This window comes from Tursiops truncatus, chromosome 3 (genome assembly GCF_011762595.2).
Source record: "Tursiops truncatus isolate mTurTru1 chromosome 3, mTurTru1.mat.Y, whole genome shotgun sequence".
In the NCBI taxonomy this organism is placed as follows: domain Eukaryota; kingdom Metazoa; phylum Chordata; class Mammalia; order Artiodactyla; family Delphinidae; genus Tursiops; species Tursiops truncatus.
Window position 1 is genome coordinate 33,491,630 of NC_047036.1, and position 16,516 is coordinate 33,508,145.

Sequence of the window (16,516 nt, forward strand, 5' to 3'; positions counted from 1 at the left end):
GCTCAGTCTAACCATTGTCGCCAGGCGGAGAAGTTCCCCGGAGGAGGAGAAAGCCCTCCGCGGTTAGACAGGCAGCCCTTCCCCCTCACTACCCCTCCCCTGGGGGACCGCGCGCCACCTCTCCGCAGCCGCAGGGCTCTGCCACCTGCGCCGGGAGCGGTTGCTGTCCCGGCTCCTAATTTTTGCCTGGGACTGCCCTACCGAGAGCAGCCCACGGCCTGGGCCAACTAACTTCTTTCATGGTGAGAAGATGGATTCTTCGTTGTTTCCCCGCCCATGCCTGGCGCCCACCCGCCCATCCACCCACCACAACCGTCGCGCGCACCCTACTGCTGACCCGGGGTCACGCGCGCACACACCCTATTTCTCCTCCCCGGGCCACGCGCGCACGCGCGCACACACACACCTCGGGCGTTCCAAAGTAGAGTCCTAAGCCGCTGACCTCCCTTCCCAGCACCCAGATGTTGCGACCCGCGTGAAGTAGGTGCGAGAAACAGCCCACTTGGAGCGGGAGGCAGTGAGGAAGAAGAGATGCCGGTTTCAGAGCTGGCCCCGCTGGATGCCGACTTCAGAGTACCTAAGAGGGTGCACAGAAGAGCACTGGGGCTTCCCCAGGGTTCCCGCGGACCACTGCTTCTCCGCACCACCTGCCTGAGGCGAGAGGACCAAGTCTCCAACACCCCCTCCCCTACCTCGTTGGAGGGCGGGAAAGCTGCAGGGAGCCGCCCCCCGAGGCGCGGTGGGATCCGCGCAGCCCGGAGCCCCTCCCTCCAGCCCGCGGAGCTTCCTCGCCGCGCAGAGGAGCTAGCACGCGCCCCGCCCCCTCCCGGTCTGGCCAATGGGCGCCCGGGCCGCGCACAGTGTGGCCCCGCCTCCGCCAGGGAAACTTGAAGCAGGAGAAAAGTTTGTACAGAGGCTGGAAGGGCAAGAGCGGAGCTCCAAACAGGCAGCGCGAGAGGAAGATGAACGGCCCCAGGTCAGAGCCTCAGGCCGAGTGGACCTCAAGCCGCCCCCAGGGCGCCAAAAGCGGCCTCAGCTGCAGCCGCCAGCCCCGGTAGCCGCCCGCGCTGCCTTGGGCTGGGAAGGAAGGCGGCCCGAGCCGGGGATCGAGGCTCGGTGCCACCTGCGCGCGCGGCAGTACACCTGAGCGCCGTCCGTCCGCGGACGAGACCCGCGGGCTTCGCAAAGCTTGGATCGTCTTTGAAGAAACGAAGGAAAGGAGAAAGAAAAAAAAATCCAAGATCAGGCTTCACTGACCCATTTCGCTGTCCTTCTGGTTCTCCAAGTTTTTGAAAGCTGACCGCTCTGACCCCTGTACCGGAAAATTGGCAGCCACCGAGAGCAGGCTCTGAGAAGGCAAAGGCTTGGTAAGCTCCACACTGAGCGGGGCAAGGCTGAGGGCAGGGTGAAGGCGTGTCCAGGATATCCGAGGCTTGACCCTGGGGGCTTACGTGGCTGCCACCTCCGCGGCTACCACAGGTGAGATAGGGTTGGAGGCACTGGGCAGAGAGCGGTGGGCGGGCGCCCCTTGAGCCGAGCCAGGGAGGGAAGAGCGCGCTCTCCAAATTATCTTCCGTAACCTGGTTTCAGTGAGACTTTTATTGACTCAGAATCTGTCGGGAAAACGAGCAAAACACTTTTCCCTTGAGATAAGTCTTGTTCATCTTGGCAGTGGATGAGTTGGCTTGGAGGAGGAGAGAATGGCAGTACTAACGTATAAATATTAATGCCAGTAGAGTGGTGCTGCTGGCAGGACGTATCCGGAGCCTGGAGATTTCGGTAGCCGCAGTTGGTAAGTGGCTACAATCCACAAAGTAGGATCGAGTTGCTCCCCTGGTCTCATCAGCATATTGTCTCTTGGGCGCGGGTCTGACACCTTTTTGCAAGTGGTAGTTTCCGCTCACCGCGTCTTTGTCTCTCTCCTACCAACAGCAGACACAGCCTCGCGCTCCAAGGCAGTGTACCGCCGGCCACCACCATGGCCACCCCTGGAAGCAATGCATCCGCCCTGGCCTCCGACCGACTGAACAGCCCAGTGACCATCCCGGCGGTTATGTTCATATTCGGGGTGGTGGGCAACCTGGTGGCCATCGTGGTGCTGTGCAAGTCGCGCAAAGAGCAAAAGGAGACGACTTTCTACACATTGGTATGCGGGCTGGCGGTCACCGACCTGCTGGGCACGTTGCTGGTGAGCCCGGTGACCATCGCCACGTACATGAAGGGCCAGTGGCCCGGGGGCCCCGCGCTGTGCGAGTACAGCACCTTCATCCTGCTCTTCTTCGGCCTGTCGGGGCTCAGCATCATCTGTGCCATGAGTATCGAGCGCTACCTGGCCATCAACCACGCCTACTTCTACAGCCACTACGTGGACAAGCGGCTGGCGGGCCTCACGCTCTTCGCGGTCTACGCGTCCAACGTGCTCTTCTGCGCGCTGCCCAACATGGGCCTGGGCAGCTCGCGGCTGCAGTACCCGGACACCTGGTGCTTCATCGACTGGACCACCAATGTGACGGCGCACGCCGCCTTCTCCTACATGTACGCGGGCTTCAGTTCCTTCCTCATTCTCGCCACCGTGCTCTGCAACGTGCTCGTGTGCGGCGCGCTGCTCCGCATGCACCGTCAGTTCATGCGCCGCACCTCGCTGGGCACCGAGCAGCACCACGCGACCGCCGCCGTGGTCCAGGCCGCCTGCCGGGGCTCCTCGGCCGCCGCCTCGCCCGCCCTGCCGCGCCTCAGCGACTTTCGCCGCCGCCGGAGCTTCCGCCGCATCGCGGGCGCCGAGATCCAGATGGTCATCTTACTCATCGCCACCTCCCTAGTGGTGCTGATCTGCTCCATCCCGCTTGTGGTGAGTGGCTGGGGCCAGGGCTCCACTCGGCCCTTTTCCTGCATCCACCTCCCTCCTCCATCTCCCGCTCCCTCCTCTTCCTCTCATTCCTCGGCCACCAACGCGTCTCCTCCAGGTAGGGGCTGGATCTGCACGGTCTGCTTCTCAGAGCAGCCCCGAACTCTTTTTAGGCCCCGTCGCTAAAGAGATGCAGCAGGTGCCTTTCCCCTACATCGCCGTTTCCTTCCCCGAAACCCGGGTTCTCTCTCTCTCTCTCTCTCTCTCTCTCTCTCTCTCTCTCTCTCTCTCTCTCTCACTCACTCACTCTCAATCTCTCGCTCGCTCTCTCTCTCTCTCTCTCTCTCTCTCTCTCTCTCACTCTCTCGGGACAGCCCCTACCCCTTGATGCCTGACACTGGTCTTCAGCCTTCCGGGAACACCCGCCGCACTCTGTCAGATGCGGAGGGGAAACCGTTGTAGTGTGACTTAGCCCCGTCCTCTGCACTGTCTAGGGCAGAATCCGAAACATCAGGTGGTGATCTCTTTGGTGTACACTCCTTACAATAGTGGGGTTTTTATTTATGTCGGGTTTTTTGGTAGCTTATGTAGAATTTTAGAGCTAGAAGGGACATTGGATGCATTTTGGTCTAGTCTAACTCCTTCACTTTACACAGGGAGTGACTTGCTTAAAATAATCCAGCAGAGCTAGTCTATCAAGCTGAACTCCCTGCTCTTTACCATGGTGAGAAGCACATCGCAGTGCACATGCGGCCCTACACAGGCATGGTCCAGACTCGGGTTCCGTCATTCTCTCTAGGGGCCAGGAAAGCAAGGTTTCTCAGGGGGCATATTAAGGGCAGGCTGATGTACATGGGGTATTGAATTCGAATCATCAGCTGTGAGAGGTACAGTGCCTTTCTAGAGAAATGGGATTTTAGAGATGGCCATCTTATTTATTGCCAAGCCAAAGCCGTGCAGCTTGAAATGAACCTCAGACCCTTCTGACTCCAAACCCTGCCTCTCTTCTATTACGTCATGTCTCCCTCCGAGAACGCTTGTAATGTTGGCCTTCGCAGCAGTGCGTGTATTTGAGTTTTGGTACACTTTATTTTCAGGACACCACCTTCTTTTAAATTGCCTTTGGATTAACTTTCAAAGTGTTTTAAAATGTCATAAGCAGGAAGGTTGAAAGCCTACCTAGTTCTCCTCTGTTTGCACTAGAAACCCATGGGCAGATGCACATACGACTGTATCTAGAGTTTCTCTTGAAAGCAACTAGTTCTGAGTTTTTCCATCTCTCAAAACACCTCATTCCTGGAAATTCTAAACTATCAACTCAAAAAAGTTTGGGTTTTTTTTTATGCTGACTGGGAGCAAAAGAAAATAAATGTAACAGCTTATTATTCCTTCTTTTCCCTTATTAATGCCGTTCGGGGGATCTTTAATATAAAAATATTATATCTCTCGTAAAATTGACTGTAAATGGAAGGAACTTCGAAGTGGCTGAGAGCCAGCATACAGTAGCTTCTTGCCAATTTGTATAAACAGAAGTAAATATAATTGGCCAGAAGGGCCTTTAAACCATTGCAGGACCCAGTATAATTTACAGAATTGATCGAGCCACATAAATATATTTTACTGTCTGTAATGGCAACTCAGAATAAAGTGAGATTTTGGAAGAAACAGCTCTGCTCCTGCTGGGGCTTCCTTCTGTGGCCTCTGTGTTATGTTTTACAGAACAGTAAATGCCCAAGTGAGTTGTTGTTGTTTGCAGAACATGCACTTGAAGGAACTGACAAATTAGAGCCAGAAGCTTAGCGACATGCACATACTTTTAAAATGTGTTTTGGTTGGAGATAAGCATGTGAAGCTGTTGATTACCGCACAGTCACAGATGAATTGTTTTCTTCAAGCCTCTTATGAGCTGAAATAGCAGATCTGACCCAATGGTGCAGGGCCATTTATCACAAAGCCTTTGACATTATTTGAGAAGTAAGAGGCAAGAAATTATAGGAGCTGTATTTGTGGTTTGCAAATTAACCACATTTTAACTAACAGGGACTATACTCTATATAAAGTCAGTATCAAGTAGTAGATATTAAGTCATTTTACCCTGAAAATTGACAATGGCTCAGCTGAGAAGTAATCACATGGACATACCTTTGTAAGGAATAAGGAATCGTACAAGTAATGGCAGCTTCAGTTTTTAGCCTTTAGTTTTGGCCACTAAAATCTAATTTCAGAATCAATTTAATTGTAAATTAATGATAAGAACGGTGTCATTGTACTACTCACCCAGCCACAGTTTAGCAATTACTGAAAGAATTAAAAGGGAAACATCCACAACTGTAACCTTCCTTGGGTTATTTTTACAACTTTCTTGTTTTTCATGTTTCTCTTATTCATATTGTAATTTAAGTTGAAAGTTTCTGAACTTTGACATTTAAAATAGTCAGATCTATCTTCAGTTCCAAGGAAACTAATGAAGCATCTCTTTTAACTTTATCAAATAAAGTTGGTCACTAATCCTATCTGAGGCAAATCAAACCCTTCAAAACATTTAAAATGCTTTGGAAATAATAGAGCAAATACAGTTTATGTGCAGTTTAGCAAAGCGTGACTCACAACATATAAGGAAAACAAGCAGTCACTGCAAAGGACCCACATTTTTTATCTTTTGGACACCAGGGAAGGAAAAACTACAGTGGCTCTTAGAGGGCAGTTGGTATTGAATTTAGGATCAAAAGTAAATTTTAATTTGTTATCCAAAATATATATGTTGCATAAATAGAACTTGGAATGGAAATTTGAGAAAGGTTGGAAAATTAGTTGTGGATATATAAGGAACTGTGCTGAAGTTGCAAAATTTTCTAAAGCGAGTCATAAACAATGAACAGAAAAGATGTAAATACAATGGACAGGGAACATTACATGACAAGGTTTTGTGGGAAGGCGGTGGTTGTCATTTTGTCTATTCTATTTATAACCAGGCTCTGGTTTTTAAAATACAAGAGAAGCTAAAGAAATGAAAGAATCTATGCTTAAGATAATAAAAGGGATTGAATTCTTTAGAAATATGTGAGACAGCCTCCTAAGGTCCTGGTGTTAAATGCTGCAGCTGGATCAACGTCTGGTGCCTAATTTTGCAGTTACTAATGTTACGATAATGATTATAATCCAATCTTTTGCCTCAGGGCTAAACAGTTACACTGTAGGATTTGAAAAGGCATTTTCCCCCCATGCACAGGCAAGCCATGGCAGTATTTATTGCTTACTCGTTTCTTTTATTTTCTTCTTACTTTGAAGTAGCAAGCATTCATCTCTGTTAAGGGCAGAATGGCCAATTTGATTCATCTTCTGCCTGGGACAGGTGAAACTTAGGTCTTCAGGAAAATAGCTTCCTGTGAGTGTTTATTTGTTTCCTTACTATAAACTAGTTGTCTGCATAAAGACTTCATCTGCATCTGATCAGTAAAGGTTTATTAGAGCAGAGGAAAGCTGTGTAGATTTTTGTTTACTGTAGGCAGACTGAAATTGGAATCTTAAAACAACTGATGGGGTTTCAGATGCGTAAAAATCACATCTAGAGGTACACGAGGAATACCATAAATCCAGGCACGATTACAGCAGAACCTGAAGGATCTGATTATTGTTTTCAAATATATTTGGCTAAATTAAAAAATAGCAATGCCCCAAAGCAGATTTTTAGCCATAACATAAAATTGCAGACCCAGCAGTAGTAAGTACCTTGAAGACTGCAAAGCAGCACGTAAAAGTAAGGTGTTTTCCCGGCATCTCATCTGAGTCTTAAAAAAAGCTCTAGGATTCCTCAACTGCAGATGAAGACTTATATCATGCTACTTCCTGGGTGGCTGTGGGTGAGTCCTAGTCTAATGTTCCTTTCGCCATGCTGTGCTGACCTATCAAGGCTTGGTTATGGAACATCTGCTAATAAGATATTTTTCCCCCAGAGCTGAAGTGATTCTTGCAGGTTCCTATTAGAATGTTGAAAGTTAGAGTTTAAAAAAACAAACACTGCAGAAATAAATTTTCAATGTACAGACCTGACCTATAGAGACGAGGCAATTCGCCTGCAGTTAAAATGGCCAGTTAGTGAGGCAGAGGGAAGGAGAACAGAGCTCTCACTCCACCACACAGCCAAGCACTCTCTCCACTCTCCTTTACTTAGAGATATTTTTTGTCACTAAATTAAAAAAAAAAAAGGTAAGCATTTCTAGTAACAGCTGTGTCAATTTTGGACTCTTCACAGGGCAGTTAGATAACTGAGCACACACAGAGCACTCCTTTTATGTGCTCAGAACAGAACAAGGAGCACACGCACACAAATCCAGTTACAGGTTCTTGTCATTTGTTGGAAAACATTTCTACCTCGACAGTCAACTACCAAATCAGTCTAATCAAAATTTCAACATTCTTTTTCAATTAGACATTCCCCACCAACAAGTTAATTCTTAAACAGGAAGTGTGTGTTTTTGATACCGTGTCATTAACTATATACCCCAAAGCTACCTCTAAGCTGTGGTTTAAAAATTATTGGTATATTCCACAGTGGCCAAGCCTCCACATACTTGTACTAAGCCCTTTCATAATTTGCTCATAAATTCTTTATGGAGCAGGGCCAGCATTTATCTTTACAACATGTAGCCTCCCTTATAGCTTTCCTGTCATCACATCTAATTTTGAATTTATCATCTTTTCTCCAAGTTATGTTCCAATGCTCCTGAATCCTAATGTCTAGTCATCTTTGAGAAGTTTAGAATATTGTCGTGTATGCCAATTTTAACAAGAGGCCATAGGCGCAAATCTGCAGCTACTGAAAAGTAGACTAACTTTTAAAATTGCAAGAGACTGTATGTGTTGTTTGTATTCAGTGAATTCTTTTAAGGTGTTCCCCCGCCCACCTCCGACTCAGAGGTTCAGTTTTCTCAGCAGCACACTCTTCCAAAACTGAAAACTGCCTGAACATGTTTATTTGTGTAACAAGAGCCCATTGGACAAGAATTGCAGAAAAGTGCTTTCCCCTCCCTACATGACACTGAAGTCCTGCTGTGGATGGTCCCATCTTAATCTGGGGTTTCCCCCTTTTCAGCAGAGCAAATCAAGTAGCCTTTAAAGTGAGGCAGAGATGGCTGTGTTTTTTTCAAACCTTATGAAGTACGTGGGCATGTTGTCCTTTTTTGCCTTCTTTTTCTCTGCTTAAAGTCAGTCTCCATTGAGAACATGCTGCAAAGGAAAACTCTTTCATCTTGATTTTTTTCCAATGATTTGACCAACTTTTGAGAATGTTTTTACCCGAATTTGGAATGTTGCTTTTCAAACTCACGTTTATGCTACCCCGTGAGGTCTCCTTTCCTGAGAAGACATTAAATGACCAGGTTCAGTAGCTTGTATAAATTGTAAGCACCGGCCCCCCCACCACGGAACTCTGAAATAAGGCTCTTTCATTCCCTTAACAGTAGTCAGAATTAATTACTGCTGAATATGAAGTGAGCCACAAAGATGATTCTTTCCTTGCCTCTCGTCACCTTTGATTATGTAAGTCCATTATTAATTTTTTTTTACAGCACTCTGACTTTTCTGAAAGGTCATGGGAATTTAAAAATTGAATGGTAACTCCTAATATTACATTCCCTTAAATAGCTACAAATTTCATTCCTTCTATATCCATTTCAGCTGTTCAAAATTCTTCCTCCTTTCAGTAGTAAGGAAGCGGTGGGAGAAACAACTGGCAACAAAACATTTCTATGTTAAAAATTTGAAAAAAAAAATTTGAGAAATGCAAAGTTTAGAATTAACCAAGATTCTGTTCTGAAAGAGGGTCTTGGAGGTGGCTGGGCAAAATACTTCTTTTTCTTTAAATTAATTTATTTGTTTTTGGCTGTGTTGGGTCTTCGTTTCTGTGCGAGGGCTTTCTCTAGTTGCAGCAAGCAGGGGCCACTCTTCATCGCGGTGCGCAGGCCTCTCACTATCGCGGCCTCTCTTGTTGCGGAGCACAGGCTCCAGACGCGCAGGCTCAGTAGTTGTGGCTCACGGGCCTAGTTGCTCCACGGCATGTGTGATCTTCCCAGACCAGGGCTCGAACCCCTGTGTTCCCTTGCATTGGCAGGCAGATTCTCAACCACTGCGGGAAGGGAAGCCTGCAAAACGCTTCTTAAGCGGCCTGTGGGACCACAAACTCCCAAGTGGAGCAACACTGCCACCTAGAGGTTGGAAGTCTCAAATTCGCACAAATCCTGCCTTAGATTTTTCACTAGAGGCTACTATACACCAGGGAGGGCCTGATACTAACAGATTTAAATCTATCCTTTCTTTTACCCTTAGGAACCTACTGTGTGAGAGTAAAATATAGATCTCATGCTTTTTACCAATAATTCCCTTGTCAGGAAATAATTCTTAAACAGAAGGCCAGCCGGCCTTAAAGCAGAAAAAGCAACATGGAAGTCATCTGGAGACCTGAGCCCCAGACCAAAATCGCCCACCAACAGGGTGGGGGATCTAAATAAGATTCTCAAAACGTCCAGGTTTCTGTAACACTTCATCTGAGAAAAGGTCCGTAGACCTGAGGGAATCTCGATGCCCAGGCGCAGCTGAGAACCTCAATAAAGAGTATGGTGGGAGGAAACCAAGATGCTTTGTTTCACTGGTTTTTGAAAGGATAGAAAATCAGTCATCCTTTGTCTTGATAGTATTTAACCAAACATGGTTTCTAATATTTTAAGAGTAGTCATCATATACTGCTGTTCATTCTAGTTCAGTTTTTATTTAGCTGTCTTCCAGAGATCAAGGTAATAATTTCATCTTAGAGCCATGTGACCGCATTATTCTATGAGATTTGCAGGACTGCTATTGCTTATTCAAAACATTTAGCACCAGATGTGTTTTAAATTCAGAACTTCTTGGCTTTTAGAAGAGTAATTTAGTAATATACTAAATGTATAAATGTATAAAATGTAATATCCCCATCAGAACTGGAACAGGACCTCTGGAGCAAAACATAGGAATATTCACATTAAGTAGAATAAATAAAATTATAAATCACTTCATGGTCTAGTCAGTTCAGGTTTTACAACCAAAAACAAAACAAAACAAATGAATAACAAAACAATAACAACTTCTTGATAAAGGATTATAAGCCTGTGGTTGATTGAGGTCTAAACTCCAGTGTAGGAAGAAACAGAAATGCAGTTACACCTCACTGATCTATAGCATCATCTAGAAATAAGTTTCATATAAGTTGAGTTTTGCAGATTAATGAAATTTATTTACACATTTTAGACACTTTTATCCAATTTGTTATAAATCTCTAAAATATCCCTATTCTTTCTTAGTGACTCATACACCATGAACATTAATTATTATACTGTATGGCAAAGTGGCAATGTCATCAACTCTTATTAAAGTTAGAGATATTTGTCCCTAATTAAATGGCTCCAGCTATGTTTTTATGAGTTCTTTCTTCTTTTTATGGTTTTTAATGCATCCTCCTTGGCTGTGAGACTCACTTCTTACTTCTCCCTAACCTTAAATAATTACTGAAGGCAATAATAATTATCAAATAATTACTAAAGACAGACGGCAGTTATCTTAAAACCACTATTTTTATATGAATTACAATGAGATTTTTATATAAAGGATCCTGGTGGAATTAAAAGTAAGACCCAGACATCATCATCATCATCATCCTTTAAGAGAAAAATTCTGGGGTTTTTTGAATTTATATATATATACACACACACACATATATTTATTTATTGAGATATAATTGATATATATTTGTTTCAGGTGCACAGAATAAGGATTCAATATTTTTATATCTTACAAAATAATCACCACAATAAGTCTAATTAACATCTATCCCCACACATAATTACAAGACGTTTTTCCTATGATGAGAACTTCTAAGATCTGCTCTTCAGGAGTAAATGTGAAAGTGTACATTTAACAAGTACTTTTTTGAAGCAGACTCACAGATATAGAGAACAAACTAGTGGTTACTAGTGGGGAGAGGGAAGGGGGAGGGGCAACAAAGGGGTAGGGGATTAAGAGGTACAAGCTATTAGGTATTAAATAAGGTACAAGAATATATTGTACAACACAGGGAATACAGCCAATATTGTATAATAACTATAAATGGAGTATAACCTTTAAAAATTGTGAATCACTGTATTGTACACCTGTAATTTACATAACATTGTACATCAGCTATACTTCAATTTTTTAAAAAGAGTAAAAACTAACAAGTGCTTTTACCTCTAAGGAATAAAATGATAGTCTTCCTTCAGTTTATACAAATTCATACTCTTTTCATTGAGTCATCTGAAGTTCCCAGAAGTTGGCATATCATTTCATTCTTCCATGACTTGGCATTTTAAATAGAGTAATTCTATATGCAATGTCTGGGCTTCCCTGGTGGTGCAGTGGCTGAGAATCCACCTGCCAATGCAGGGGACATGGGTTCAAGCCCTGGTCCAGGAAGATCCCACATGCCACAGAGCAACTAAGCCCATGCGCCACAACTACTGAGCCTGTGCTCTAGAGCATGCGAGCCACAACTACTGAGCCCATGTGCCACAACTACTGAAGCGGGCGCGCCTAGAGCCCGTGCTCCGCAACAAGAGAAGCCACCACAACGAGAAGCCTGCGCACCGCAGCGGAAGAGTAGCTCCTGCTTGCTGCAACTAGAGAAAGCCCGTGCGCAGCAACGGAGACCCAACGCAGCCAAAAATAAATAAAATAAAATGCTATGTCCTTCCTTCTAAATTCAGCAAACTCCCACTCATCCATCAAAACTCAGTCCAAGCTCCTCTCCCACAGGAAGCATCTTCTGATGCCCTCCCCTCCAGGTCTGGGTTAGCTGTGGCCCCTGTAAATGCTTCTCATCATTTATCCCCAGCAATAGTTGATCTACCTTCCTGCTTTGCACGCTGGAGGTTACTCTCTGCCTTCAAGTGTTGTTGGGTCTTTAATGCAACTTTTTGTGCCCAGAACCCATCACAACGCCTAACACACGATAAAGGCTTACTATTAAATGATTAAATGCATGAAAGAATATGAGTAAATAAGTGATTACGGTAAGAGCAAAAACGTTTAACTGTCAAAAATAAGACTCCACAACAGCAAAAAGGTTGTTAGGGTCTCCTTGTGTTTACTTCATTCATGCCATCCCGGCCTGTGCTGGGCTGGCAGCGTGCCCCTTCCCTTGAATAGCTCAAACTGCACTAGAATGAGTTGTCATCCCTGTTGGGCTGTCCAGAGTGCTCTGGGCTGTTTACTGGCTCAAATGCTCCAGAGACACAAAGGAGGGATGGATTCCCTGAGTGGCAGTTGTTGAGCAAAACTATAGTTCCCAGGCAGCAGGGAGCCAGTGAAGGCTTAGCAGCCAAGTAGCATAATCAGATCTGCATTTTAAAAATAACCTCCTGGTGGTAGTTTGGAGGATGGATTGGAAAGAACAGAAATCGGAGGTGGGAAAGCTAGTTTGGTGGTTGATACAGTTACCCAGGTGAGGAATGCAGTTAGAGGGAAAAAAGGGGAAAGGTTTTCTTTTTTTCTTCTTTTCATTTATTGTATTTATTTATTTATTGACATATAGTTAGCTTATAGAAAAGATTTTTGAAGGAAGAGTTGATAACACTAGATGATTATTATAACCGGGGCACAGATTCATATAGAGAAAATAAAAACTATTCTCTGGTCATTCTAGATGATACTAGATTCAGATATTGTTTTAAAAGTTTCCAGGCTATTCTTTCTAGATCCTAAAATAAATTTCTGGGCTTTTCTGTGATTAGATGATTAGCTGACTTCCAAAATAAGTTTCATTTAAATATATACAAAGCCAACTGGCATAAAGGAAATGAGTGCCTATTGGGGAAAAAAAGATACTTCATTAGAATTACAAAAACTTGAAAGCACTCACAGAAATGAAGTTAATAAAATTCTTCTCCAGGGAACCTCATGCATATGTTACCTGTATACACATTACATTCTTTTATACCCTCTTTGATCTTGGGAAGATATTCATAAGGTAGTTACAAATATACTAAAGTTACACTGACTTGAAACATAAATGTTAATCGGTGGTTCTTCTGAAGCTAATTGTGTATGCTGCTCTTTTCCTGGCACTTATTAACAGAAAAGAGGGCAGCTACCTAATGTTACTAAGTTAGACGTTGCATAAAAATGTTTCTCCCAGTTGCTTAATGATAACCACTAAAATGTGGGCATCTCATTCACACAGGTGCGGGTGTTCGTCAACCAGTTATATCAGCCAAATTTGGAGCGAGTGATCAGCAAAAACCCAGATTTGCAGGCCATCCGAATTGCTGCTGTGAACCCCATCCTGGATCCCTGGATATACATCCTCCTGCGGAAGACAGTGCTCAGTAAAGCGATAGAGAAGATCAAATGCCTCTTCTGCCGCATCGGGGGTTCGCGCAGAGAGCGTTCGGGGCAGCACTGCTCAGACAGTAGAAGGACATCCTCTGCCATGTCCAGCCACTCTCGCTCCTTTTTCTCCCGGGAGCTGAAGGAGGTCAGCAGCACGTCTCAGACCCTCCTTTACATGCCAGACCTCAGTGAAAATAGCCTTGGAGGCAGGAATTTGCTTCCGGGTGTGCCTGGCATGGGCCTGACCCAAACAGACAGCACATCACTTAGGACTCTGCGAATATCAGAAACCTCAGACTCCTCACAGGGGCAGGACTCGGAGAGTGTCTTACTGGTGGACGAGGTTGGTGGGAGTGGCAGGGCTGGACCTGCCCCAAAGGGGAGCTCCCTGCAAGTCACATTTCCCAATGAAACACTGAACTTATCAGAAAAATGTATATAGTAGTGAAGGAAAGAAATACAGCACTATTTCTGGAAGCTTCTAAGATCCTGGGCAATAGACACATAAATGAACTGTTTAGCCGTGCTCAGAAGGGCCCTCTTCATTCTACAATGCACATTAGCGAATATCCTGGCTTTTGGGCACTTTTCAAACAATCAAGTTGATTCCTATGGGTCCCGAGGTCTGAAGCACATTGGTTGCCATCTCGCTATGATACAGGATTTCGGTTACAACTTGATGGCTGGGAAGATGTACCCTCAGTTTTTCTACTTGATAGGAGGATGGCATAAGTTTGCTATTTTCATAACATCAAGAGCTTTATATCTGGCACACAGCAGAAGGCCAGGTACAGAAGGGCTCTATTCCAATAAACTAGGAGGACTATCTTATGGATGATTTACGTGTCTCACTAAAGCATGAAATGTGAATTTTATTGTTGTAAATATGATTTAAAGTATTTAAAGTATCGTCTTCTCTGTGAGAAGGTTTATTGTTAATACAAGGTATAATAAAATTATGGTAACCCCTCTCCCCTAGTATAACCAGCTGAAGTTGCAGATGTTAGATATTTTTCATAACCAAGTTCAGGCTATGGTGTTGAAAATGCACAGTGAGAGTCGTATCTATAAAAAAGATAAATTTTTAAAAGAAAGAGTTTAGCACTATTAAAGGAATAAAGCAAAATACTATTGAAGACACGAAAATTACAGGCCAAAATATTAAAGTTCTTTCTAAGCTATGTGTAATACATAGTAAAAAACATTTAGTGATGCTGCATGCATTTATCCAGAAAACTGTGATTTCAGGAGAAACTAATATGCTGATAAATATTTTGTACTTCTGTCTTCTCTAGCTGGTACTTTTTAAAATGTAACATAAATTTTAAAAAGTGTTTAATAAGTAACCCATAATTGAAGTGTATAATATAAAAATAAAAAGTCTAAGCAGCTTGTTTCCCCCCCAGAATTGTGCATAGTTTTACTTTCCTAAGGAATGATCTAGAATATTCTTTAAAATTTAAGAGAAAGGCAGATTGCACCATGAAGGGCTTTACTTGGAGGCGTGGAAGGATTGGTTAAATTAGCCTTTCACAGATGTCACAACAGAAGGGGTACAGAAATTGGGCATGTAAGGGTCATCTTTTAAAAGTTTTGTGTTAACGCCCAGTAATGCTGTACACATATTTGAAGGACTTTCTCAAAGAAATATTAAGCATGTTTTGTTGCTTAAAGTGTTTTTGTGAATTGCTTGGTTGTAATTAAATTGAGCCTGATAGTGATGTGGTTTTAAGCAGTTGTACCAACTGAAATTATTTTGGAGATTATAATAAATAAATACACTCAGTCTGAGTTCCATATCATCAGTTTTGGAAAACTTGTGTGATTTTTGTGTGTTTGTTTCAGGTCATCTTTCATCTTTTTTAATTGAAATATTTAAAATTTTTTATTTTAAAATAATGTCGAAGGTAAAGTTACAAGAATAGCACAGAGCCTTGGATCCACTTAGTGAAGACGGGCATTTAGAAACCAAGATCTGGGTGCGAAGTGTACTCAAAATTACCAGTCTGTATGGATAGTACGGGAGACAGTATTATGCTTAACTTGCTACATGTGAAGTATCCAAATATTTAATATTAAAAAATTAGCATAAACTTGTGACCCTTCCTACTTGTTAATTCTCTAGATCAGTGCTTTTCAAGCTTTAGCATGCATCACAGTCATCTGCAAGTCTTGTGAAAACACGAAGTTTCTGATTCAGTAGGTCTGGGGTATATCCTAGGTGATGCTGATGCTGCCAGTATTAGAACACACTGAGTAGCAATCCCCAGGAGTGAGGTTATGATTTTTTTTTTTTGCGATTTTTTTTTTAGAGAGATTTTTGGATGATATCAGAAAAGCTAGACTGTCATCTTCACAGTCCTGATGGCTTAGTGATTTCCGGCTGAGGGAAAAGGAGATCTGGCTCTTTCTACTTTACCGTGCTAACCAATGAATAGGAAACAATGTTTTCAGAGAATATTTTACCTGTGAGAGAAGCTTTTGTTTTTCTTCCATGTATATGGACAATGAGACAACATCTAAATTTACGTATAAATGAATATATATATTCATCACCCATGTTCACGGAGGAAAAACAAAGCCTCATTCAGAAGTCAGCATTACTAATAAGGCATAATCTCACTCATCCTTTACTTCAGGTTCACCACCCGAATGCTGATTCTGGCTTATTCTTTTTTTTAATTGGAATAAAACACATATAATAAAATTTGCCTTGTAAAGTATTGTAGCATATTCATAGAGTGCAACCATTACTCCTAATTCCAGAACATATTCATCATCCCCAAAAGAAACCATATACCCATTTGCAGTCACTCCCAATTCACCTTTCCCCCTAGACCCTGGCAACCACTGTATCTCTATGGATTTGCCCATTCTGGACATAAATGTAATCATACAATATGTGGCCTTTACTGTCTGCATAATATTTTCAAAGTTCATCCATGTTGCAGCATGAATCAGTACTTCATTCCTGATTTATGGCTGAATAATATTTCATTGTGTGAATATACCACATTTTGTTTATCCATGCATCAGTTGATGAGCATTTGGGTTGATCCCATTATTTGGCTGTTATTAATACCGCTGATAGCCACAGTTGTGTACAAGTATTTGTGGGAACATATTGTTTTCAATTCTCTATATACCTGGGAGTGAAACTGCTGGGTCATTTATTAAGTATATATTTAACTTTTTGAGGAACTGCCAAATGTTTTTCCAAGTGACTGCACCATTTTACATTCCCACCAGCAACGTACAAGCGTTTCAAGTTCTTCACAT

General features: G+C 43.4%; 1 protein-coding gene and 1 long non-coding RNA gene across 4 annotated transcripts in view; one reads left to right on the forward strand and one right to left on the reverse strand.

Moving 5' to 3' along the window:
• The window catches only part of LOC141278271 (uncharacterized), a 123,854-nt gene extending 123,064 nt beyond the window's left edge, over window positions 1-790 (reverse strand). Inside the window, exons 1-2 of one of the 2 annotated variants that reach the window (XR_012330661.1) lie at window positions 693-790; window positions 407-577 (exon numbers count right to left, since the gene is read on the reverse strand). This is a non-coding gene — a long non-coding RNA (uncharacterized lncRNA). The other variant, XR_012330662.1, reaches the window with a different exon arrangement.
• A 130-nt stretch (window positions 791-920) lies between these two features.
• PTGER4 (prostaglandin E receptor 4) lies at window positions 921-15,039 on the forward strand. Of its 2 annotated transcripts, none has more exons than XM_019930104.3 (3): window positions 921-1,479; window positions 1,933-2,848; window positions 13,089-15,039. In XM_019930104.3, the coding sequence occupies exons 2-3, from the start codon at window positions 1,979-1,981 to the stop codon at window positions 13,677-13,679; spliced, it is 1,461 nt and encodes a 486-aa protein (XP_019785663.2). In that variant the 5' UTR covers window positions 921-1,479; window positions 1,933-1,978; the 3' UTR covers window positions 13,680-15,039. The 2 variants fall into 2 exon arrangements, with proteins under 2 accessions (XP_019785663.2, XP_019785662.2); XM_019930103.3 differs by having other exon boundaries at window positions 922-1,367.
• Window positions 15,040-16,516: the final 1,477 nt, after the last annotated feature.

Excerpts from the sequence above, each read along its gene's own strand:
- PTGER4 (XM_019930104.3), top strand. The coding sequence starts at position 1,979 with ATGGCCACCCCTGGAAGCAATGCATCCGCCCTGGCCTCCGACCGACTG. Across the intron at positions 2,849-13,088 it reads TCTGCTCCATCCCGCTTGTG|GTGCGGGTGTTCGTCAACCA; the intron begins GTGAGTGGCTGG and ends TCATTCACACAG.